The 24,594-nt window shown below is 40.5% G+C and overlaps 1 protein-coding gene and 1 pseudogene across 2 annotated transcripts in view; both read right to left on the bottom strand.

Moving 5' to 3' along the window:
* RAB30 (RAB30, member RAS oncogene family) overlaps positions 1-24,594 on the bottom strand; it is a 79,566-nt gene that overhangs the window by 11,421 nt on the left and 43,551 nt on the right. For both annotated transcript variants that reach the window (XM_063093955.1, XM_063093956.1), the window contains exons 2-3: positions 5,984-6,084; positions 2,669-2,752 (exon numbers count right to left, since the gene is read on the bottom strand). In XM_063093955.1, coding sequence (XP_062950025.1) covers positions 2,669-2,752; positions 5,984-6,076 — 177 coding nt within the window. In that variant the 5' untranslated portion in view covers positions 6,077-6,084. The remainder of the gene's footprint in view (positions 1-2,668; positions 2,753-5,983; positions 6,085-24,594) is intronic.
* LOC134374998 (translationally-controlled tumor protein-like) lies at positions 731-2,163 on the bottom strand (annotated as a pseudogene).

Below are 24,594 nucleotides of genomic sequence, written 5' to 3'. Positions count from 1 at the left end.
TAAATGTGAAACACAAACATCTGGATATAAACTGCATAAAACAATAGTTATCTTTACCCAACCCCCTTGGCTGACAACGAGATCCCCTCTGCTAGAACAACAGAAAGCTACAAAAGGCTCTTTTGGCCAACACCTCTTGAGCACACTAATTTCTCCTTCCTATCCTCACACCCCAGCTCCCTCTCCCCACCCCAAATGCACTATGTTTTCGACTTTCTGGTTGGCATTTTTTTCCCCAACTGAATTAGTCTTTTTTTATTCTTTTGGTAATCTCTTCCAGAGTTAACTACTTCCATTGTAGGCGATAAAACGTATAAGGCTCCACTTCAAATGCTGGCACTGCTATAAGCACGGTTTTTCCCTTTACTGCAACTGAGAGTTAAAACTTTTGATTCTTGTTCTCTATATTCCAGTCCCAGAAGTAGTTTTCACTGTAGAAGTTATCTGAAGATAGTCTTATGCTTTCTAGTCATGGATTTAGTATAAATATGTATTAAACTAAGAAGCATTCTCTCAAATGAATTTAAATGCATTTTATTTTTAGACAACCTACATGACATGTTTTCTTAAAGAAAAACAACACTTCCATTACAAGTAAATCATGGTCAAAATAAATGAAGAGCTCAAGATGACATCGGTATCGTTTGTCTTAAGTCCTGGTATTCTGTGGATGACAAGCAGCAACCATTTATGATGGCAGGTGATAGATCCAAAGTAACTGCCAAATTTGTTAACATTTTTCTATTTCTAAACCAGCCTTAAAGACCCACATATGGGGTCATCCCACCCTCATGCTTGTCCAGCAGAGCATCCATGCCATGTAGATTCTTGTTTTCAGCAATAAAGAACTGCCAGTTTTTGAAATTAACAAGGATGTGCTTGATTTGTCCTACAACCCACATCATAGAGGTTTTACTCTTTCTTTTCTCTGTTCTTTGAGTTTGCCTTTCACAGATTATATGTAATCTTTGATGTACTTATTTTATGAAGCTGGTTTTCTGCAATTGATGGTTCATTACAACATCAACACCAGTGATTATTATGTTTTCAGTACCTTCACCCTTGGAGCCTTCAGCCCTCTGTCCTACTGACCATCTTCCCCTCCACCTCCAGGCACAGCCCATCCACGATCTCCCAGGTCTTGTAAACATTGGAGAACATCTCATCCTGGCTGATGAGGTCCAGGTAGATAATCACAAAGGTGGCTGGAGGGAGAGGATGGCAGCGCCAGCTTAGCAGGAGCCTGAAGCTCAGAGCGAGCGCAGTGCAGCCAGAGTGGTGCTTGACAGGAGTGGGGAAGTAGGCAGAAAAAGTTGGTTGGCATATATGTGGGTTTCACACACTGCTTTTACCTTCCAGTGCCCCAGCTCTCCATTCACTATTGTACTTGATGTGTTGTGCAGATGTCTCTGCAGTAAGAAACCATTCTGAGGAGTCAGGGCTGAAAGAGAAACTGGAAAAGTGTCTATCCCCCACTCAAGAGCCTCATCCTAAACATTTCTCTGTGATGATGAGTATCTAAAAAAGGCTAAAAGAGCATCATGGAGCTTCTCTGCCTTCCCAAGGCATTCAAAAGAAGGAGTACAGGTACGTATGGGAGAGAGGTGCAAATAACATGGAACCAAACCTGGGATGCTTAGGCTGGGATCCAGCTAGAACTCTGATGCTATTGTGCTGCTGATGGCTGGGTTATCACTTCTTGCTCTCAGAGATGTGACAGTGGAATTTCAATTACTCTATATGGCAAGTAGAGCACTTTCCAAAGATCTTTAGCCTCCTTCCACATAATTTAGTCTTGCTTTGTTTCTTTTCATCACCTTCCTCCTCTCCTTGCTTCAAGGTGATGGGCCAATTGTGCCTTCATTTCTCTCCTCTCATAGCTGAGGAGACCCCGGGAGGGAATGGGGTATACTGGTTGGCAAAACTTGTTCAAATCCCTCCTGCTTCCCTTCCTAACTGTACAGCCATGGATAAGTAAGTTACTTAACTTCTCTGAAGCCTTTAAAACAAGTATAATACCACTTACCTCTTAGGGTTTGCAGTAAGGATTACACTAAATATGATGATACATGTGAAAGCATCTAGCAGAGGTACTGACACATAGTAGACACTTAATAAACACTATCTCCCTTCTTCTTTCACTTTTTCCAGGTACCAAACCATCCCGACACCACAAAGGGGAGGACAGGGTAGAGATCCTGGATTTTCCTGGATCCCTCATTCAGTATCTCTCTTTTACTAGGGAGAAGGAGATAGTGGGAGGCAGGATAATTTTAACAAATTATTCATAACGAAATGTAGGAATCAGGAGGCTCTTTTGTGGGGCTGCTGTTTAGAGGAGGTAGCACCGCTGATTGGCCCAGCTCAGTAGATCAAAAAAGAAATTTCTTCATTTTCACATCACTTCTGATATGACACAAAACAGGACAAACTTGCCTTAGTCCTTTTCTCTCTGTCTTCCAATCTGTATACACATCACCCAAAACCCCTTCCAGCCCCTATAAAGAGACTAGAAGAACTCTTTGAAAATAAGCTGTCATGGCAGAATGTATTGTTTTCAATGTGAGTTTCAATTAGAAGATTTAATAAATGTTATAAAAGTACTACTTTCCTTAAACTCTCTCCTAGCAAGCACAATGAAAGCCCTATTGAACATTTAGCATCTTACCTTTACTTTTTCACCATTAATCTCCACTGTCTTAATCATAAAATCAACTCCAATTGTGGCTCCTTGACCTGGGGGGAAAAGACCCTAAAGAAGAAATAACAGAAAAAAAAAAAAAAACAGATAAGCAAATCTTTCAATGAAATGAAATTCCTCCCCCTCTTCCCCACCACTACCCTTCCCCAGGCCCTTCCTTTGGCCAAGTTAACTATTACAAAAGAGAACTCTGGTTAGTGTCATGGGAGCCCTGTTTAATTTCACTTTGTATGTATGTTTTGAGGGAAGGAAAGAGGAGGGAAAAAGTGGGGGAGAGAAATGTTGAAAGAAGAAGGAGAAAGGGGGACAAAGAAAGGGAGAAAAGGAGACAGAGAGGGTGAAGGGAGAGAATTAGGAAGGGTAGGGGTGACCCAATATCAAAGAATGAAACAAAAATCAGACACAAGGATAAGACCGAGGAGCATGGAGCCACAGGGACGAGATCAGGATTATTAGGGTGGGGACAAAATGGATTAGGTGCTCTAAAAGAGGTAAAATCAAGGAAGCTTAACACTGGTTATCAGTCTTGAGCATGGACAGACATGGGGATGGACAACCAGTATGAAAGACAAAGAAGAATTCAGCATATGAAACAAGAACAAGACAATGAAATGTTTGGATTTTCCTCTGCTTTGATGGTGATCACTATTTTCCTCAGTGCTATGTACCATGGATATATAATTACATGGGAGCAGGGCCAATGACACTGGGAAGATAATCTAAAAATGAAAGTCATCAGGGAGACAGTAGAGCAGAAATCATGCTAAAGCAGGAGGCAGCAGCCTTAGGATCACTGTGTGACCTTGGATAAACCACCCCTGGGCCTCAAATTCAATAAGGTTGAGGTTGATAAGTTTTATTTTGAGCATTTCAAAATTTAAAAAAAAAAAAAAAAAAAAAAAAGCTTTACCTCAAACTGGAAACTTAACCAGAAAGATGGGATATTAGCAAAAGTACATGTATTATGTAATTTACTATTACGTAATATTTCCTGTAACTTAGGGAGGGAGTTGGGGGTACCAAAGAATTCTGTCAAGAAAGAACTCTTCACCTGGGTTCTCTTCTCTTTTCACTCATATTCCAGAATTTCCAGAAATTAAAGTAAAAGGAACTTTATTAGCTCCACAGTAAGATTGGGGCATCTTTAATTAAGTCCATTCCCTAACAAGAGAGTTCTTTAATTACAGTTTGAACTTAAAAAAAACTGAGCTTCAAACCAACAGAAAATGTTACACTGCATTTCTGCAAAAAATGTAAATATAAACATTCATAACTTTACTTACAAATATTGAGTCAATTTTCTTTTACTTTGGTTTGGCTCAGACACAAGGCTGCCAAGCTTCAAGTTTATAACTCCAGCTGTTTTGCAGCTTAACAAATACAAAAAAATAAAACAAATTCTTCTCAATGTTTCCCCCATCATTTTGTTCCCCAGCCCCTCATGCCTCAAAAACAACTGAATCCAATTCATTCTAACTGTCTACTAAATAACAAAAACAAACATTATCCTGTCTATGAAATATGAACTTTTGGGGAAGTTGAGGAGTCAGGAGAGGTGAAAAATAAACAGAAAAGAAAAACAAGAAAGGGGGAGGGAGGTTGGGGGATAATTGGAAGGGGACAAAGGGTACAAAAGCAATTTCTGGTAATGGGTATGTCCTCAATATGAATCTGGCCCCCACAACATGGGCAGGAGGGGGGACAATCAGCTTTGTATCTCATGAATATTCGAAATAAATAAATAAATAAAAAGAAAAAAAATGTCGGTAAAAATGGAATTATTTTCACCAGGGTTTATGCTTTTAAAGAGAAAGTCACGGTTCCTATGGTTTCAGAGATTACAATATGCAGGAGATATAAATGATCAGACTGAGAAGCAAGAAACTTGGGTTCTAGTGCTGGCCTTGCCACCAACATGATGACAGATCCTAAGTAAGTCATTCCATCCCTCTAGATCTGATGTTTTCATCTGCAAAATTAAGAGTGGATTGAATAATCTCTAAGCGACCTGTCAGAAAAGATCAAGGGAACTCTTGATAAAAGAACTAAAAACTTCTCTATGTCTCTGCAGTTTAGCAGTCTTGTCCTTCTATCAGAAGCAGAAAAGATTACTAATGTTAGACAGAAGTAAAACCAGTTGGAGTTTCCAGTGTAACTCCATAGCTGTTGACTGAGCTCAGATGCCTGTTAGCTTGTTACTTTTGATTTCATCAGGCCAAGGCTTAGTAAAAGCATGGGATCTATTCTGTGTTTATCTCTCATGGGAAAAACCTTGACATTTCCAAAATGACTCGGAGCCCCTATCCAATATGCCTCTCCAGTTTTCGACAGAACCACAGACTGTCAGAACTGGAAGGGGTCTTGGAGATCAACCAGGTGGTCATGTGCAGCAAGTGCCTGGGAAGCCCAGGAAGAAGAGGTAACTTACCCAGGCTCACAGGGCAAGCCAGTCCTCTTTCCACAGTTCCAGGTTGCCCTATGCCTCAGAGAGAAGAGCTAGGCTTTCCCAATGAGCATTTTATGAAAATGCAATATACGTAAATAGTGTGATTGTCCTGAAAAGGACACCATGCATATTTTTCAGGGGAAAACACAATAAAAAGTTAACTTCAGAGTGATTTCTCACTAATTTCTCTATAAAAATAGGTGTATAACCTTAGGCAGTGATTCTCAAAAGAGCAGCCCCAAAGGCAACTTGTACTTAGGGCACATGATAAGAATTCAATCCAGAGGGAACACTCGATTCAGTTCAGAGAGTTCTTCACTGATCTCATTTCATTCCCACTGAAGAGATTTAGAAAGTCAGCATATCTGGTTCTAACCCAAAATGACTGACTTGGTTTCCTAGGAGGATGTGAGGGGGCATAGGTAGGGAGTTTGATTGTTTTAATTTGTATTAGAGTTTTAAAAGCTTAATATTTAGATTCAGTTTGATGTTCAGATTCATTTGTTTACACCTTTGGATTGTTATTAACTAATAATCTATTTTTTATCTAATAATCTATTTTTGATACTGCACACTGAAAGCAAAACCACTTGCCTCTCTCATTAAAGAAAGCCATAAGAGGCATGGGAGGGTTGGTGGGGACCCACAGAACCACGCACCCTTGAGGTGGTTTACAGAACTTCAGTCTAGGCTACAAAGCTGATGCAGCTTTCAAAGGACACATTCAGAACATGAGCCAAGAAGCTGGTACTGGGACCAGTCACCCATCCCATCAAATTCCCTAACCCCACAGGCTAGACTGAGAAACCCAACCCTGGGCTTCCAAGTTCCCTTACCTGAGTGAATCGTCGGACTAGGCACGTCTTCCCCACACCTGCGTTGCCAATTAAAACAATTTTGAACAGGAAATCATAATCTTCCATACTCATTTACACAGCTGCAAGACAAACACAGGCAAGCATGAGAGGCCCCGTCAGACTTGCCCACAAAGCTCAAACCATGCCAGCCCCGTCTCCTCAGGAACAAGAGGTCTGACTCATTTGAAGAGCAATTTAACACTCCCCTTTGTGACCCTGCCAGCAAGAGAGGAACACAGGTGTTCAGTCAGATGGACTTTATCCCTTCCAAACTACCTCATGCCACAGAGACTAAATGACACAGATGTCCTTTCACCTGGTAACCTTTATTCCTCCAAGCAGACAGGTCACAGGTCGCTCCTGTGATAAGATCTGTTCTCTTTTTGCATGAAAATGAGATTACAAATCTATGTGCAGGCAAGCTGGGGGTGCAAAGACGCAGGGAACAAAAGTGAGCCTATCCAGAGCTGAAAGATAGTTTATGGGCTGTGTGTGCCTCTGGGAAGAAATGCTAGTGACTAGGAGACTGAATGAAGAGGAAGGATCCAAGAAGGGTCCTTTCAGTCTCCTGCAAGTTCTGGAGATCTTGGGGGTCATAACAGTGGGAGTTACAGCCATCATTCTCCTTTACCACCACCCCATTCCTATACACCTCCTGTCAGCCATGCTGATGCTACAGCCCCTCCCAAAGTGCTTGTCTTTTCATTCCTATAGGCTTTGGTACACGTCACTTCCTCTGCCTGGGATGCTGTCTCCCATCCTTTCTGAATCATGAAATCCTTCAAAGCCCAATGTAAGCATCTCTTTCTTTCTGAATCTTTCACTGATCTTCCCCAAATAAAGTTAAAAACTCTCATCATTCCTCTGACCTAAAACTTCACTTGTTGTACATAATTATTTGTTCAAAGGTCTGCCTCATCCTTGAGAGGAGGGATTATGCCTTTCAGTTCTATTTTCCTAGCCCCTGGGACAGAATTACACTTAGTAAATGTCTACTTGACAGAAGGAAAGAATTAATGAATGGGCATATTGCTGAAGTGTAGGACTTAGTTTCTCCGGTTGCACTAAAAAGAATACTATATGCTATGTCTACTTCAGATGACTGTTGTGAAGATGTTTAAAAAACTATACAAAAGAGCCTCGGTACCCATAAAGCCCTGTCCTGGTGAAAGCAATTGTTATCTGTTGAGTGCTTGTTACACACTGTGTTGATCACTGTAGGAAGTACAGAGAGGAGACAATGTCTGTCCTCAAGACCAAGAGGAGCAAAGTTAAATAGCAACAAAAATCGAGCTAGCGGCAGAGCTCATTTCATAAGGTATAGGCAGAGCAAGCCCAGTGGATTTTGGAGGGAGAGGAAAGGACACTCAGTGAGCCCATGAGGGGAAGGGTGCTTGGGAGAGTTAGAGCAGCCTCAGGGTCACTCCCACCAGCACACCTTATGCTCAAATAGCTATAGGCTGTGGGGCAGAGAGGACAGCCCAATGTACCAAACCGGTCAAGTACCTAGGGGAGTAAATTCCCTGTGTGCAAAGGTGATTTCTATGTGAATTTCAGTAGATTTTATTTATTAATATATTACCTATTGTATAGGTGAGTAAAGGAAATTAAGAGGGTAGCCTGAAATCATAAAGCTAACAGCCAGACTTCAAATTCCAAAGGCATATGGTGTCATCAAAAGAATTCTAACTTTGGAGCCAGAGAGACCTACATTCTAACCCTGGCTGTACTAAGTCTGCGGCTTCGGGCAAGCAACAATTTTTCAGAGCTTCAACCTCCGCAACAATAAAATAGGGTTAATAACACCTATATCACAGAGTTGTGATGCTTGAAGGAATTGATGGAAACCCCCAAGGACAGTACCTGGTACTGAGTGACCCAAACTCCTTAATATGACTCACAAGCTTTCCACGATCTGGTTTCTGCCTTCACTGGCAGCCCCAGCTCTCACCTCTCTCCTCCTACCCCACACTCTAGGCCCCCTGGACTTTTTCAGTTCCTTAAACACCACAGGATTGCTTTTCTCTTTAGACTTTCAAATATACTGTTGCTTCTGCCCAGAACACAGAACACAATCTCCCCTTGTCGCCCCCAACCAAGTTAAAATGTACTCCCCCTTTAGACCTCAGCTTAAACGTCACTTCCTGTAGTATGCACCTCTGACCTGAGAGGGGGCCTGGGCAGCCCCACTCGACACTCCTGCAAGACCCTCCTCCTCTCCTACGGTCATATTCACCAGGCTTTACTGTAATTATTTACATGTCTCACACTCCAACCCCATCCCTCGGTCCCTCATCCCCCCAACCCCCACCCCGCAACACACACTCATGACTGTGAGCAGCATGAGAGCAATGAAGTAGCTGGTTAATACCTCCCCGTCATTGTCATCGACATCGTCATCATCTCACTCTACATTGTTAAGTCATTTAATTCTCACAACAATCCTACGAGGTGAGCTCTGGTAGCATCCTAATTTGACAGATGAGGCACAAGAGAAGTTAAATAAGAAGTCGTTGAGGACCCACAGCTGATAAGTGGTGGAGCCAAGATTCAAACCTAGATAACCTGGCTCCAGCAACCTTGTCCCTGAACCATGACCCTCTAGTGCCTTTCCTCATGCCTGGCTCCTAGTAAGAGCTCTAGAAAGATGAGATGAATTGAATAATGAAGGGCGAGCACTCAATAAGCGTGATTTCCCTTTTCTCTTCTCCTCTGGCTTCAAGTCCAAACTTTTTTCTACCACTACAGTGGTAGGATCAAAGTCAAAATCCTGATAAAAACTCAGGGACATCGTATGTCAATTAAAACTCAATAAAGCTATTAAATGTGAAAAGAAAATACAACCCGGGGATAGGCACAAGGATGGCAGGAAGACCTGAGGCTCCATGGACCACGACTCGCTGCTTTCGTAAGTCAATAAGCAATAGGAAGCATAGGTCTGGGCTGCATTCTTTTTCTGTGCCACACATTTATTTTTTGACCCACATTTATTTCAACATTTTTGTCAGAGGTCAATGAAGCAAAGCAGGGAATTCAGATGAAAATGTCCAAAAAATAAAGATCTGAGAAATAGGGCTTCTAAGAGAAGGTTAACAGTGCCCTTTAGGAAAAGAAGGCGAAAGAGAGTATTTGTCATAGTCAACATTGTCTCATGTGGTTACCACCTGCAGCAAGCCACAGAATAAAAGTTAAGACTCTTCCTCTTTCTATAAGAAATTACTTTAATTCTCTATTGATTACTTTTAATTTATTTTTTTTTTTTTGGTGGGTGGCCGGTATGGGGATCCAAACCCTTGACCTTGATGTTATAACATCACTCTCTAATCAACAATTGAATATTTTTAAATGAACCTCTGGGATAAAAGTGTTTGGTCTCTTTAAAAACACAAGCTGTTTATGGCTAAGGCTGGACTGTAAACTCCAGGTTTCCTGCTGTGGTTACTGTTCTGTTTCTAATAGAAAACACGTTACTGAATGAAAAGTTCACAGGATTCTCTGGAAACTACTAAGCTTTGAGGAAACCATTCTGTTTGACCCATAAGGTATCACCACTCCCCATGTGATAAGACAATAAGACAGCATCCCAGGAGGAGGAAACCCATTCCCAAGCAGACTGGCTAGTTACAGCCACTAAACTAACAACAAAAGTCATGCCTTGGCGTTGGCCGGTTAGCACAGATGTTTAGAGCACAGTGTTACAACACCAAGGTCAAGGGTTCAGATCCCTGTACTGGCCATCACCAAAAAATAAATTAATTAAAAAAAAAAAAAAAAAGTCCTGCCTTATCTGGGGAGCAAACATATCACAAGATATGCTACTGGCCAAACATTACTGTAGGATTTTATATTCTATTATTGTTAACAATAACAATAGCTGACACTTATCAATGCTTATTATTTGCCAGGCACTCTTCTACACGTATTCATTCAAATGATCCTCACAACAACCCTATGATGTAGGTACTCTTATTAACATCCCTAACTTGTAGAAGAGGAAACTGAGGCACAGAGATCATATGCTGCTCCTCACAGTGCTCCCCAGCCCAGATCTCTTAGGAGTTGGACTCTCTTTTCCCCACATACCATCCCCACAATTTAGTCATCATTCATCAGGGAATATAAACAGGAACACTGATCAGATGAAAAAGCAAAATCCCAAATATCATAATCACCACAACCATCCTAAATAAATGCATTACATGCATAAGACTCAAAAATAAATTTTTATTTTTTGATAAGGAAAAGGAAAAAATTAGTTTAAGATATAGGAAATGATATCTAGTATGAAAAGCTTAAAAAGAAAAACAAAAATTATTCTAAGCAACATGAATTTGGCAACAACCCATTTTTTTATAGTGATCTTTAAAAAGTATAACTGTATTTACTGTTGCACATCTGTGCATTTTCCCCGTTGGCCTTTGGGGCTCAGTATAACAGAGAAAGTGAGCCTGATTCCCTCCCCCACTTTCTGACTCCCAGCCCCTGCCTCCAAAAAATATTTTGGGGACTTGTCCTTGTTCAAAAACTATGTGTCTCCAGCAGGTCCTTTTCCCCTGCAGGGCCTTGACATTTGTAAATGGAGACTGCTGGGTGAATAGGCACCAAGGTCCCTTCCCAGGACAGCATGTGCTGTCACTCACACCAAAGAGACAGCATGGGTAATGAAGCCAAGAGACCCAGGTGTGTTCAAGAGCAGTGTAGTTTCCTTCTGCATAAAATGGGGATGATATGAGAACCTATATCACTGTGTCACCTGAGAGGCAAATAAGATAATATACAGGAAAGTGCCCATTTAAAAAATATAATAATCAAATCAATTAAAATATAATAATTAAAAATATAATAATCAAAAATATAATAATCAAACCCTCCTGACAAAAGTCATGCATACTGAATGCAAAAAATACAGACAGACAAAAAGGAAAATTACCTATAATCTCTTTCCCTACCCAGACTTCCTTCTGTACCCTGGGGATACAATTAATATTTTGGCATACAGTTAATATTTTGGTATACAGTTATATATATATTTTGGTATATATCCTTCTAGTTGCTTTATTTATATACATTTGTCTATGTGTGCATTTTTTTGTAAATTTATGGAATTTTTAAAACAAAAACAGAATTATATAAGGTTTTTTTGTTTTCCCTAGAGTAATATTTTCCCAAAACCCAAAATCAGAACTCATGGTCTGTAAATAGAACCAATTACCAGAGACCCTCAGCATTCATTCAACATTTGCTCCTATGACCCTAAATACTCAGGAAAGGAGTGTAGGTGTAGAGCATAGCTTCACAATGACATAACTTTGATAAATACTAAATACTATAACCCTGTCTTCGGGATATAAAATGTTCTGAAAATTCCCATAATAAAGAAAACCAGCTTACTTTGTTTCATCCAGTATTTATCAAACATATCTTTAACTGAGAATTCTTTTCTCATATAAGACCTTTTAACATCCTTTGTTACCAAGGCTCTCTGAAACATTAGTGTGGTAAATGCTATTTTGTAGCATTTGAAATCAGAGCTGCCCAGGTACGGATTGCCAAATACTGCAAAAGAAAAAGGTTTTAAAAAAATAAATAAAAAGAAAGCTAGGACACCCACTTACATTTCAATTTCAGATAGCACAAATAAATTTAAATATAAGTTTGTTCCAAAGATTACAGGGGACATATGAATAATTTTTTAAAACAGTAGTGTGTCTCATATACTTGTACTAAAAAATTATTTGCTGTTTTTTTGAAATTCAAAATTAACTGGATATCATATATTTTATTTGACAAGCCTACCCGGGGAAAATTTGAGTAGTCAGGTCATAATAGAAACACAACACCATGCTCACCCAGAGCTATGAAAGGAGATGGGCAGGGCATGAGAGACAAGATATCCCTGATAAATTGAAAACAACCAAACAGAGGAATAAAAAAAGGGGCAACAAGTAAAATTTCAAGAAGGCATTACTGGCCTGGGGTTCTCCAGAATCTGGGCCAGACTGGGTTCGGCCCGGCATAGAGGGACTGTGCAGGTAAGTCTCTCCCTCCTTGACAACCCCAAAGCACTGTGGAGCTTATGTCCCTGCATATATGTCTGCCTGGTGAAGAGGCCCATGCTCTACCTATCACCTTGACTATCCTTAAGGATAAGGGCTATATCTCAACAGGACACTCGCCTCTGCTTAGGCCATTGTTGTGTTCAGTAAGTATACATTGAATTGAAAGCCTTTGGTCCATCTTTCACGCTAACAAGGTTCTGTCCCAGGAAGCTCATTATTGCTTAATTACTAGGAGGCAATTACTAACCATTACTATAATCAACAGCTACAAACTCACTTGCTTTACATCAGCTGCTAATCTCATGTTATTGCAAGTTAATTATTCTCCCTAGCCACAGATGTCAAACACCCACCTGTGCCACGGCTGCTCCTCATTCACCAGGCCATAAACTCCAGCACTTTCTATATGGCCCTTTACAGTTTACTAAATGCTTTCACAGACGTGATCTAATCTGGACCTCCCAACAACCTCATAAGCTACTTCTTATCATTCATTAAGCAGGTAAGGAAACAGGATTTAGGTGATGAAGTGACTCATCCTAAGTCACATACTAGTGAGTCACAGAGTGGCCTGTGTATCCCGGCCACCTAGAATTTCTTCTCTTTGCCAGAGAGCAATGTTTTCCCAGGTTTCTGGTATTTGGACCATAATTTGAACACACTGTGTACCAGGAACTATACTAAATGTTTTCCATATACAATCTTATTTAATCCTTTCAACAGCCCATTAGATGGGTATTATTATTCCCATTATACAGATAAGGAAACTGAGATTCAGAGAGGTTAATTACTTTGTTCAAAATCATATAGCTAACGAGTAAAAAGGGCCTGGATTAAAAATCCAGGTCTTTCTGGAAATAAATTCAGTTGGAGTGAAATTCCAGAAGGATTCAAGGTTTGGATCTAAAAAAAGGGAAAGCATGAAAGTACTAGAAGAAAACATGATATATATATATAAACTTAAAGTGGAGAAGGCTATCTAAGAATTACTCAAAATCGAGGCTATAAAATAAAAAGATTGACGAATTTGACTAATTCATTTTTTTTAAATTCTGTATGGCAAAACAATAAAAATGAAGAACTGACTAAAATATCTGCAATACATATAATTAAGATCTAATTTCATTAAATGCATAAAGAGTTCCTACAAATAAATAAGAAAACTCCAATAGCCCAATAGAAAAAATGGGGGCTAAAGACATGAGCAGATAGTTCACAAAAAAGGAAATAAAAATAGCACTTCCATTTTTTTTAAAAAATGATAAGCCTTATTCATAAGAGTAAATTAAAACTATTGCACATTTATAATAGGAGGCTATTTTTCATGTCAGATTGACGAAGTTCATTCTGTATTGGAGAGAATATGGAGAAATGAGGCACTCGTATACTACTGGTGGGAGGTAAATCAATGCAACAACCACTATGAAGGGCAATATTGATTTAAAACTAAAAATGCTATTACAAACCCTCTGAGCCAGCAATTGCACTTCTAGGAATCTATCATACATTTATTTTCATACCTGTGTACAGAGGCACATATAGCAGGATATTCATTACAACAGTATTTGAATAGCAATTATGAAAACCTGAAAGTCCATCAGTAGAAAAATTGTTATATACATTATGGCAACCTTACATCAATGGATCACACAGCCATGGATATCTGTGAAACGTATTAAGTGAAAGAAGCAAGGTGAGAATGGTGTGTATAGTACAAAAAACGGGTAGGGGACATATAATTCTATATCTATATATGCATAAGATATTTTTGGAATGATAAAAAAAAAAAAAGCTGGCAATCGTAGTTGTCCCTAGGGAGGCTGTAATATTTAGTTCTTCCTAGGAAAGAAGATGATCTCCAACTTGTAAATTATATTCTGCCCTTCCATTTAGTCTACAGAAGTGCTTGAAAGGCAAACAGTTTTCCTAATTTAGGGAGAAAGGCCCTCTAAAAAGTCTGTTTGGGGTGCTCTGTTTCTATCTTTTTGTCTTTCTCTTTGTCTGCCCTGCTGTACCCCTTCATGGGACAGGGACCTCAAGAGGAAATGTCCCACCCAGACTCTGGAGTTGCTTTTTCCAGTTCATTGTGTGTATCATTGCTTTCTCTATTAAACTGTGTCTCAGCCCAGTGAGTCCCTACAAGGCGTAGTCATTCTTTCAGAACAACTTCCCTCAAAACCAAGTATCTATCGTGTGATAGCCAAAACCAATGGATCAAACAGTAGCTTGTTTGTGTCACTAATAAAAACAAAATTCACACATTTTTACAGCTTAGCAATTACTTTCTATGCACTCTGACACAATCTTCCTGAGGAAGCAGATGGAACCCATCTTTTTCTCCCCATTTTACAGAGATGGATTTGAAACCAAGAAAACGACTTGCCTCAAACTATATAGCATGTAAGCAACAGAGCCAGAAGAGCATATGTAGGTCCCCTGAGCCTAAATCAGAGATGCTGTCAGGACAAATAAGGTCTGTGAATATGAATTCCCACTGGTAAAGGCCATAGGCATAACTACCAGGGGCAGCTGGCATGTAACCATGCTATAGATTGGGGTGGAATAAGGAGTAGGTACTCAAAAGCAACCCTTAAAATATTTTTTAAGACTCGCAAGGAAAAAATTAAAAATAAAACAAAGCAGGCCTAAGATTTCCACAATATTATTTTCAAAACTCAAGACAATAAAATAATATTCTTTTATTCTTTTTATATATTGTCTTTTCTATTTTCCTAATTCCCAGAAATACAAGACAGATTTGGGATACCAAACATGTAAGAAGAACAAAAATTAATCCACAGAAGAGCATTTCATCAGCCTTAACAAAAGCAAACATCTGTATTGAGTGCACTTTTACCATAGTGAGAAAACTGGTCATACTGTGTCCTAGCACTGAGCACAGATTTGGTTTTCCACACACAGGTGAGAGGAGAAGGGAAAGGCCACTGTTTAGGAACGACTTGGGCTCCCACTCATGAACTCCCCGAGTGGAGCTGGTTTGTTTTGTACCACAGCACCTGGGAGCAGGTACTTGACAAAGGGACTTAGATGCACCTGGAAACACTGGCACTTCGTTCCCTGGGGGAAGAAAAATGATACCCTTCCCAATGGGGAGCTTTGTCTGCAAAACATATTAGTTGAACTGATCTAAAAAAGGCCCTCCCAGACCCAACTTGCTATTTCTGTCTTCTTCACAAGCAGGCAAGGCTCCTTCGGTTGTCCTCCTCCAACAATAAACAATACCAACAGAAAGCACAAACTTCCCTCCCTGCTGTGTTCTCTAAATCAGGGGCTGTGTCTAATCTTTCCTCTGCAGAAGCGTTCCTGCGCCTGTTTGGCTGGACAGGAAGGGCCTCCTTATCAGCATCTTCAGTCTCCTCCCCAGCCTGGCCAGAGAGCCAGAGGTCAGGGCCTGGGCCCAGAACTGGGCTCACATGTTCCCCTGATGCTCCTCTGCTCCAGGGACCAGAGGCCTACCAAGGACAGAGGTGTCTCCTCCCTAGCTGGAAGACTGTCAGAGCAGGCTGCTCCCTTCCCTCAGCTGTTCAGATTCCCTCCACACTGGAAGCAGGAGAAAAAGTAAAAGGGAAGTAAGTGGCCACGTGCTCTAGAACCCAAATAGATGAGAATAAAACATAGGAATTCTCGCACGTTTGTCTTTCAAGTTTGTGACAGGTCCTGTGTGATGCAAAAGAATGACTATTTGTCCAGAGTCCAGGTGCTTTACACACATGGGCCCATTTCATCTACGAAACAGCTCTTTTGGGCAGGATTTCTTGGGGACTATTACTATCAATAAGCTTTTACATTTATAGAGCACTTATAGTTTACTAAGGGCTTTACTGTGCATTATCTTACCTGCATCCTGGCATATTCCTATGCCAGAAGATGGTACAAGTTCTCCCTCAACATGGCCCCCTACACACACACACACACACACACACACACACACACGCACACGCACGCACACGCGCACGCACACGCACACGCACACACAGCATGCTATAAGCCATCTGTTGCCAAGATTTTCTTTCAGAAATGGGCTTGAATACCTCTCTCCTCCTCCTTGCCCACGTGGCTCTGGCCCTCGTCAGCTCTCACCCAGCCAGGCTACTATAGACTCTAACTTGGCTCCCTGTAGCTAGTTTACAAATTGTCTCCCCAAAAGTGCCTACAAATTCTCAGCCTTGAGGATGAAGTTTAAACACCTTAGGTTAGTGCAACAATGCTTTTTATAATCTCATCCAATTCACCTCTCCCCAATTCCAGATACGTTAAACCTCATCAAATGGGCTTTTCTCTTTTCTCCAAACACCCCATGTCCTTTTATGCTTCCAAGCTTTGCATGTCCTTTCTCTTCCCGAGCATACCCTTTTTCCTGCTGAAGAATTCCTTCTTATCTTTTAAGACAAAGGCCAGACGCTCCCTCCTCTGCAACTGTTTCCCAAATACCCCTTGTAGAATGAATGTCTTCTTTCTCAACAAATGCAAATAACACAACCCAGCACTTATTGCATTGTATTGTAATTATCTCTCCATCTTCTCTACACTCTGAATTTCTCAAACCAGAATTCCACAAGTATTTATTGAAGAAATAGCTGAGAATGGGAGAAAAGTTTACGCTAAAATAAGCAGTGTCTTTCATAGAGTTCTAGATCTCAAAAAGTCTAGGAAATCAAGATTTCAAGTAAACATGGTCCGGGTGCAGTTTAAGGCTGGGTGGAAGATGTAGATGGGTACAATTCACCAACGGATGAAATCTGAGAGAAATTCTGGAACTTTTATGCCAAGAACATCATGTCCAGGGACCAAAAAACAGAGAGGTTCAAACCTCTTTCAAGATAAACAGATAAAAAAATGGCCACTGGTGTTAACCCAGTGAATGCAGGAATGACATCCAAACATTAATAGGTGAACTATGAAGAGGCACAACTTTCCTCAATAGCAAGTTTTCAACATTCATCAAAAGCCTTAACAAGGTCCATACTCTTTGACGCAGCAATTCTACTTCCAGGAATTTTCCTAAGGAGTGATTCCAAGATGTGCACACAGATTTATTCACAAGAAAGTTCATTACAGTCTTACTAAGAATAGACCCCCAAGATGCAGGCAGGAATAAAACCTCTACCCAATAGAGAAGTAGTTACACTTTCAAAGAGCCACATGATGTGACATTATGAAATAGATACTTGGAAGCAAATATATTTTAAAAATCCTTACCTCTGGGTGGTAAAATTATGAATAGCTTATTTTTTTCTTCATAAGTTTATATCTTCTCTAAATTTTCTTCAATAAACATGATTTATTTAGAAACAATGCACATTGTTAAAATATGATAGGGCTCAGTACTAGTGAGGAAAACATGGGACAGGTGCATACGTATGAAGCTAGTGACCAGCCACATTCCATCAGCTCCTGTAGAGAGCAGGATCTTACTCGACACACACAAAAAGCCGTAACAGAGTTCAAACAGTGAGCTCACTGCTGGAAATTCACTTTAAGGGAAGAACTGAGTGAACTCAAAATGCTAAATGAACAAAAATGCTCATTAAATCTTATCTAAGAGAATAAAGAATTGAAAACAGTTCAAATGTCCAAAGAGGGATAGTTCAGTGCAGAACATCAACACCATGGAATGCAGGGCAGCCATTAAAAACGCCAATTATGAAAACTATGTAGAAATATGAAATAATGTTGACAGGCTATAAAATGAAAAAACTATACAAAGCTGCATTTGTCAGTACTGCAGCTATGAAAAATAAGCATGGATGTAAAACAAAGGCATTTCAAAAGTAAAAGCATGTTGTGTTAGGATTATTTGTTAAGTTTGTCCCTTTTTTATGTGTTTTTAACATTTTGCATGTACCATAGGCACATTTTTTAAAACTTGGAAAACACAGAAAAGGGAAAAATAAATTGCTAATAGGAACACAATCACTGTCAGCATTTTGATGTGTTCCTCCCGGCCTCTTTTTCCTGTGCACTAGATGGTTTTGTTTTGTTTTTATCATCATGTTTGTTGACTCATGTCAACATTTTCTTTAAAGTAGTTACAAAATCATTTCAATTTTTTAAAACTAGCGAACTTAATTTAATACAAGTCCTGTACTAGAACATAGTGGTGGGTTATTTCAAGAGACTTCATATAATGGTCGTTTGTAAGTAAAAAGAAATATTGCACTACTATGACAAAATAGATAGCTCTTAACACCTGCAGATGACTCTTAGGCCTATGTCATAAGCCATAAGCCAAGAGCACAGAGAGTAATGTGTTATGTTAGTAAAGCTGATGTAGTTGGAAATTAGAAGAAATTTTATCAGACTTTGAAAACAGAGAGACAAAATGATGTACTAAATTTTCAGATCAGAAAAAGCTTGAAGGGAACAAATCCAATCATTCGTTATTAGGTCCAAAATATTTAACCTCCTTTACATCTCTCATGCCCTTATTCTCCATCCCACCTGCCCTGACCTTCACTGAGGCCAAATCCTGGTACCTGGATGGCAGCTGCTGTGTTCTGCCTGCTCTCTCTGCCTTCTTCCCGCTTCCCCACTTGCACAGTCCTTCCTCCACCCTGCTACTGAGTGCAGTGCAGATCATCACACACACACCTAACCTGCACCCACATCCATGGACTCCTCCAGAGAGAGAAATGGGGGCAGGGAAAAACACTATCTAAGCAGTGCATGGGCTCTGCCGCCCATGAGACGAGTGTGGGCCTGGAGAGAGTGAGACAGGGGCTGGGTCTGCTGTCACCATGGAGGGGCTCAGTTTCTGCAGGAGTATGATGCTCTTGTGCTTTTCAAGCAACAGGGCCCCTCAACACAAACCAACTATTCATCTATTACATGCATGTCTTCCAAAGACTCTGCCCTCTATTCCACGGGTAGAGGAAAACCAGCTGCATTGGAATGACTGAGACATGGTATGCCACAGAGAATGTAGCAAACCTCACTCACAGTCAAGGAGAAATGGAACTTGGCCTTTTTTGCCTTAGATGCTTTTGGAACAAATTCCTGTACAAGATACAATGTGACTTCACTGCAATCTTTCCAAAGAACTAATCTGATCAGGTCATCCCCACATTTAAATCTCCTCAGGGGTTCTGGGCTGCCTCCACAAAGTTGTCTGTAAGAGGAAGTACAGCCTGAGTCTGAATCCTATCTCTGCCCTTTAGGAGTTGGGTGACCTTGGGCAAGTTCCCTATCCTCCACATTTCTACATTTCTTTATTTGTAGATAGGAATAATAACAGTACCTATCTCATTGGGTTGTTGTGCAGATTAAAGGAATTAATACAATAAAGCACAAAGAAGAGAGCCTGGGCTGGCCGGTTAGCTCAGTTGGTTAGAGCACAGTGTTATAATACCAAAGTCAAGGGTTTGGATCCCCATACTGACCAGCCACAGAAAAAAAAAAAAGAGAGAGATAGAGAGAGAGAGAGAGCCTGGCATATAGGAAACACTAAATAAGTTGAGGTGCTGCTAGTGTTAATGTTATTGTTGGAAAAGTTCAAATTTCCTAGCAGGGCATACAAAGCCATCCACGCCCGAGCGTCTCTCCCTGGCTGCACTTCTCATGACCTCTGTGTTGCCACCACCACTGTGATCACACAGCCATACCAAGCTCCCAGAGTATGGACCCGCAGGCAGGTCCATCTCTCTACATCCTTACTCCCAGGGCTCTTCTCTCCTTGTCGGCTGGTGAACAACCAGGTATCTCTGAAACCTTCCTCCCCAACCCTCCTTTGTGCTGCCTCTATGTTCTACAGAGACTTTCTGCATAGACACTTTATTATCCTCATTGGTTTATGTATCCTGCTTCCTCCACTAGGCCTTAAGGACAGAGGCCCCTATGAGTTCCTGTTTGCATCCTGATTGCCTGCCACTTCAGTAGACCATAACTGTTTATTAAATAAATGCAAAAGAAAAACTGACCAGTACACACAAAAGCTGGGAATGCTTTTCAGAAAACCTAAACCACCAGAGTGAGGAAATCAAACCCCAAAGCACTTTAGTCCTAAGGAGAGTTAATTGGCAACAATCACATCACCAAAGGGAAGGAAAAATTATAATTTCCCAAGAGAAAGCCAAACCTTCTTATAATACAGTGTCTCTATGTGTACTGGGGGAGAGGGACAGAACCGACATTAATAATTGTTCCAAACTAGCTGATGTTGACTATTCCTTGAACAGTGATTTTTAAGCCATTTCTTCAGAAAAAAAAAAACAGAGTCAGAGCTGACTGGGAAATTTCCATCACTTTGCCCAAAGTGCAGATTTTAAATATAAAATACTGCAGGGGACCCAGCCTGAAAGAAAGAGAACTATTCTCCCTTGAATATCTACAATGAGCCAGACACTTAAAAAATAATAGCTTCTATTTATTAAATACAATATGCTGGACACACACTTATTGACTTGGTGTGCATTATCAAATTAGATAATATAAGTCCTCAACAACTCTGAGACATAAGTTTTAGTCTCTCCATTTTACAGATGAGAGAAACATATTCGTTCATTCTATATATTCAAACTGAGCATCTACTATGTGCAAGTCACTGATCCACGAGCAGGAGATACAGTGATAAACAAGCAGACAAGGTCCCCCTTCCCATAAATCATAAAATAGGGTGATGAACGAATGAATGGAACAGTAAACACATACATAAATAAACAAGAAAAACATCAGATAGTGACAAGTGCTAGTAGAGAATTAAAATAGACAGTTATTTTAGTCTGGGTTGTCAGAGAAGGTCTCTCAGAGGTGGCTATATTTAAAATAGGATTCGAATGAGGGCCAACCACACAAAGATTGGAAGAAGAGCATTTGAGGCTGGGAAATCAGCTGATGCAAAGCCCCTACAGTGAATATGGGCTTGGCATGTTCAAGGAACCCAAAGAAGGGACACTGAGGCTGAGTGCATGGTCAACAAGAAGAGGACTCAGAGACTGATGTGGAGCAGCTCACACAGAGCTTGAAAAGCCAAGGCAAGGAGTATAGATGTTATTCTGAGTGCAATGAGAGGCCACCTGGGGGGTTTTAAGAAATGTGACATTTCTGGTTAACATTTTTAAAAGATTTCTCTGGTCCCTGTAATGGAGGGTACTGTGGTATGGATACAAGTAGAAACAAGGAGACTAGTTAGGAGGCTACTACAGGTAGTCTAGGTGAGAGATGACGTGGTGTGGACAAGGGTGCTGGTAGTAGAGATGGAGGGAAGGATATACATTTGGGAACGTTTTTGAAGATAGAGAAGATAGGACTTACCGAAGGACTGGATAAGGATGAGGAAGAAAGAAATCAAAAGTAATGCTTAACTATTTTGGCTTGAGCTTGTGGAGGGACAGAGGCACCACTTACTGAGGTGGGAAGATTGTGGGAACGGTACGTTTGTTTTTTTTTTTTTTTTTTTGTCGTTTTTTCGTGACCGGCACTCCGCCAGTGAGTGCACCGGTCAGTCCTATATAGGATCCGAACCCGCAGCGGGAGCGTCGCCGCGCTGCCAGCGCAGCACTCTACCAAGTGCGCCACGGGCTCGGCCCAGTTTGGAGTGGAGGCTGAATCAAGAGTTCTCTTTTGGCTGTGTTAAGTTTGACACGTCTCATACGGATGTAAGTCTCAAGTTCCAGAGAAAGTTTGAGGCTGAAGATACAAATTTGAGGGTCATTAGCAAATGGATGTCATTTAAAGCCATTGGATTAGAAGAGAATATTCACAGACAGTAAATAAATAGAGAAGCAAAGAGGGCAATTTTAGAACCTGGGGCACATTGCCATTTAGAGATTGAAGAGAGAAAGACTTGATGAAAGCCCAGAGAAGGAGAAAGAGACCCAGGAAAGTAGATGTCAAAGGAAACAGTGATCAGCCTTGGCTAATTCTGCTGAAAGAATAAGTCAGATTAAAACAAATAAGCGGCCTTAGAGTTGGCCACATGAAGGTCATTGGTTGATACAGACAAGGACAGTCCTGGTGGAATGATGGGAAGAGATTAGAGTGAGGGGAAGAGGTCAAAGCCCCAACTACGGACAACTCAGTTTTACTCGGGAAAGGAACCAGGAACTAGGAGATAGCTGGGGGGGATATAATGTCAACAAATTTTTAAATGTAATAATGAGTTTATTTTTCAATATTTAAGAGACAAAATTAGAAAAGGTTTTGGGAATGGGGGGGTGGTTTGTTTTCAGATAAGAAATACCACAGCATGTTTATTTGTTACTGAGAATTATCCAGTGGCGAGGGTAAATTTCATGATAGCAAAGAAAGGGGCTAGAATTACAAATTACAAAGATCTATAAGATTTAATCTTTTTTAAACTTTTTTTATTGAAACGTAATTGATTATACATATTTGTGGGGTACAGAGTTGAATATCAATACCCGTGTACAATATGTGGTGATCAAATCAGGATAATTAATATATTCATCATTACACAATATAATCATTCTTTGTGACCTTTTACCAATTTCTTGCTAACCTCTTCCCCCTCCCCCTTTGCTACCTCTGATAACCTCAGTTCTGTCCATAAGACTTAATTTTAACAAAATTAGTAATGTGCCCAAGGTTTAAAAAAAAAAAAAAATAGGTAAGCAGAGGAGCTGAGATACTAATCCAGGTCTATTTTGACTCCTACAGGCCTCTTAGTTCCACCACACCATTGACTATAATATACATAGCAGCATTTGCAAAAGATCCCAAATCCAGGTTCTGAAGATAATCAGAACAGAGTTGGAAAGAATCTGCAGAGAACTTGGGAGAGCCAACGCAAACACACATCCCCTACTCACTTCTACGTAAGCAAGCTCTGTTCCTCATATACACTTCTATTATGGCATTTTCATTCAAATGTCACTTATGTTTGCATATCTGGCTGGAGTCCTACTAGCTGCAGGACCCTCATTTGTCACCCTTTTACATTCAGAGTGGGTTTGAGGAGAGGATGGGGACACTGAGAAAAATCACAATGCAGTATAAGTGAAAAACTGTAGTGAATAAACTCTCTGGTGACTTAATCACGTAGTAAAAATGTTTTTAAATATCAGTTATGCATTTATGTTCAGCAAAAGTGAAGATGGAAATAGAGGCACATGATCATTTTGTTTCCTTCCTCTTTGCCTGGCTATCTCAGGAAGCAAGTGGCTATGGGTGTTCTAGGAAGTAGCCTCTTGTCACCTGTTTTCCATGCCTATCCTGTTCCACCACATGGCAGCACAGCTCCACATCCTCAAGCCCTACCTTTCTCTCACCTCACTTCCCATTACCTCTTTTAGTTTGTCTCTTCCTTCAGGGCAACAGAGACGCTACCTCCCCAATGAAGTCTTCCCTGATCTCTCCTTTTCTGAACCTTTATAACACTATGTTACTAGTACCACATAAATTTAGCTCTTGATCACATTAGGTGTAGGGTTTCCCAGTTCCCCCACTTTGGTGTCCTGACCAAAAATCAAACAGTGCTTTGACCTCTCTGTGATCCAGTGAGCTGCACGATCCTCCCAGCAGGCTTGGAGCAAAACTGGAACCTTGAACATTCCCAGGCACTGATAAAAATATCTAGGTTGTTGCCACAATACTGAAAGAAATTGACCTCAGCCCTGAGCCAAATTCCTTAAACTCTCATACAAACTCCATACCCTGACTCCCTTACTACAGACATACGAAGGAGAACATCCCTTTTCTCTCGTTGTTTGTCCACTGCAGCACTCTCTAAGTAAATTCCCCTAATAAATGCGCTGGACTGATCACCCTGGCATTTAGTGCTTCTTTGGAATCCCAACTGGTCCCATCTTGGGATTGTTTGGGGCGGCACTGTCTTGTGGGAACTGCCCTGCCTCCTCTTTTGGGGTGATTTCAGCCATGGGTTTGGTGGGATGACATGTTAGTTCTTAAAACTATTCTCTGATTCAAATATCAGAGTGGGGGTAAGACTGCTTTTCAGTAGGAAATTCAATACAGTTGTTGGCCATTGTTGCTTTGAGAAGTAGCTTAGTGCTGGAAAGATTCAGATGGATTTGGGTTGAAATAGTGGCTCTGTTTCACCTCTTACAGGCTGAATGACTTGGGCATGTCACCCTCTGAGCTTCAGTTCCCTCATATAGAAAATAAGAACAATACTACCTACCTCAAGGGCTGCTGTGAGATTTAAATAAAATATTTTCGTAAAGCACCTGCCACAGTACCTGGCACATAGTAAGTGCTCTATAAATATTAATTCTGTTCTTCCTAATGACTTTGTGAATGTCAGTTTTATTTCTCCAATAAGATGTTCTTGAAGATAGATCACATATTTTACATATTTTATTAGATCATTTACAGTCCCCAGCACACGGCTCCACCTATCACAGGCATTGATTAAGTACTTCTTGGTTTGATCTCAAGTAAAAACAATGGCTGTAGGTATGCTTTACAGTAGAGCAGGATTTCCCAAATGCTACTGGGGGAACTACATTAAACTCATCAAGTAGTTTCTTAAAAACAGGATTGCGAGATCCCTTCCCTAGATATTCTGATTAAGAATGTCTATTTCTTTAGCTT

Source organism: Cynocephalus volans, chromosome 4, assembly GCF_027409185.1.
Source record: "Cynocephalus volans isolate mCynVol1 chromosome 4, mCynVol1.pri, whole genome shotgun sequence".
In the NCBI taxonomy this organism is placed as follows: Eukaryota; Metazoa; Chordata; class Mammalia; order Dermoptera; family Cynocephalidae; genus Cynocephalus; species Cynocephalus volans.
This window is presented reverse-complemented; position numbering and strand designations above follow the sequence as displayed.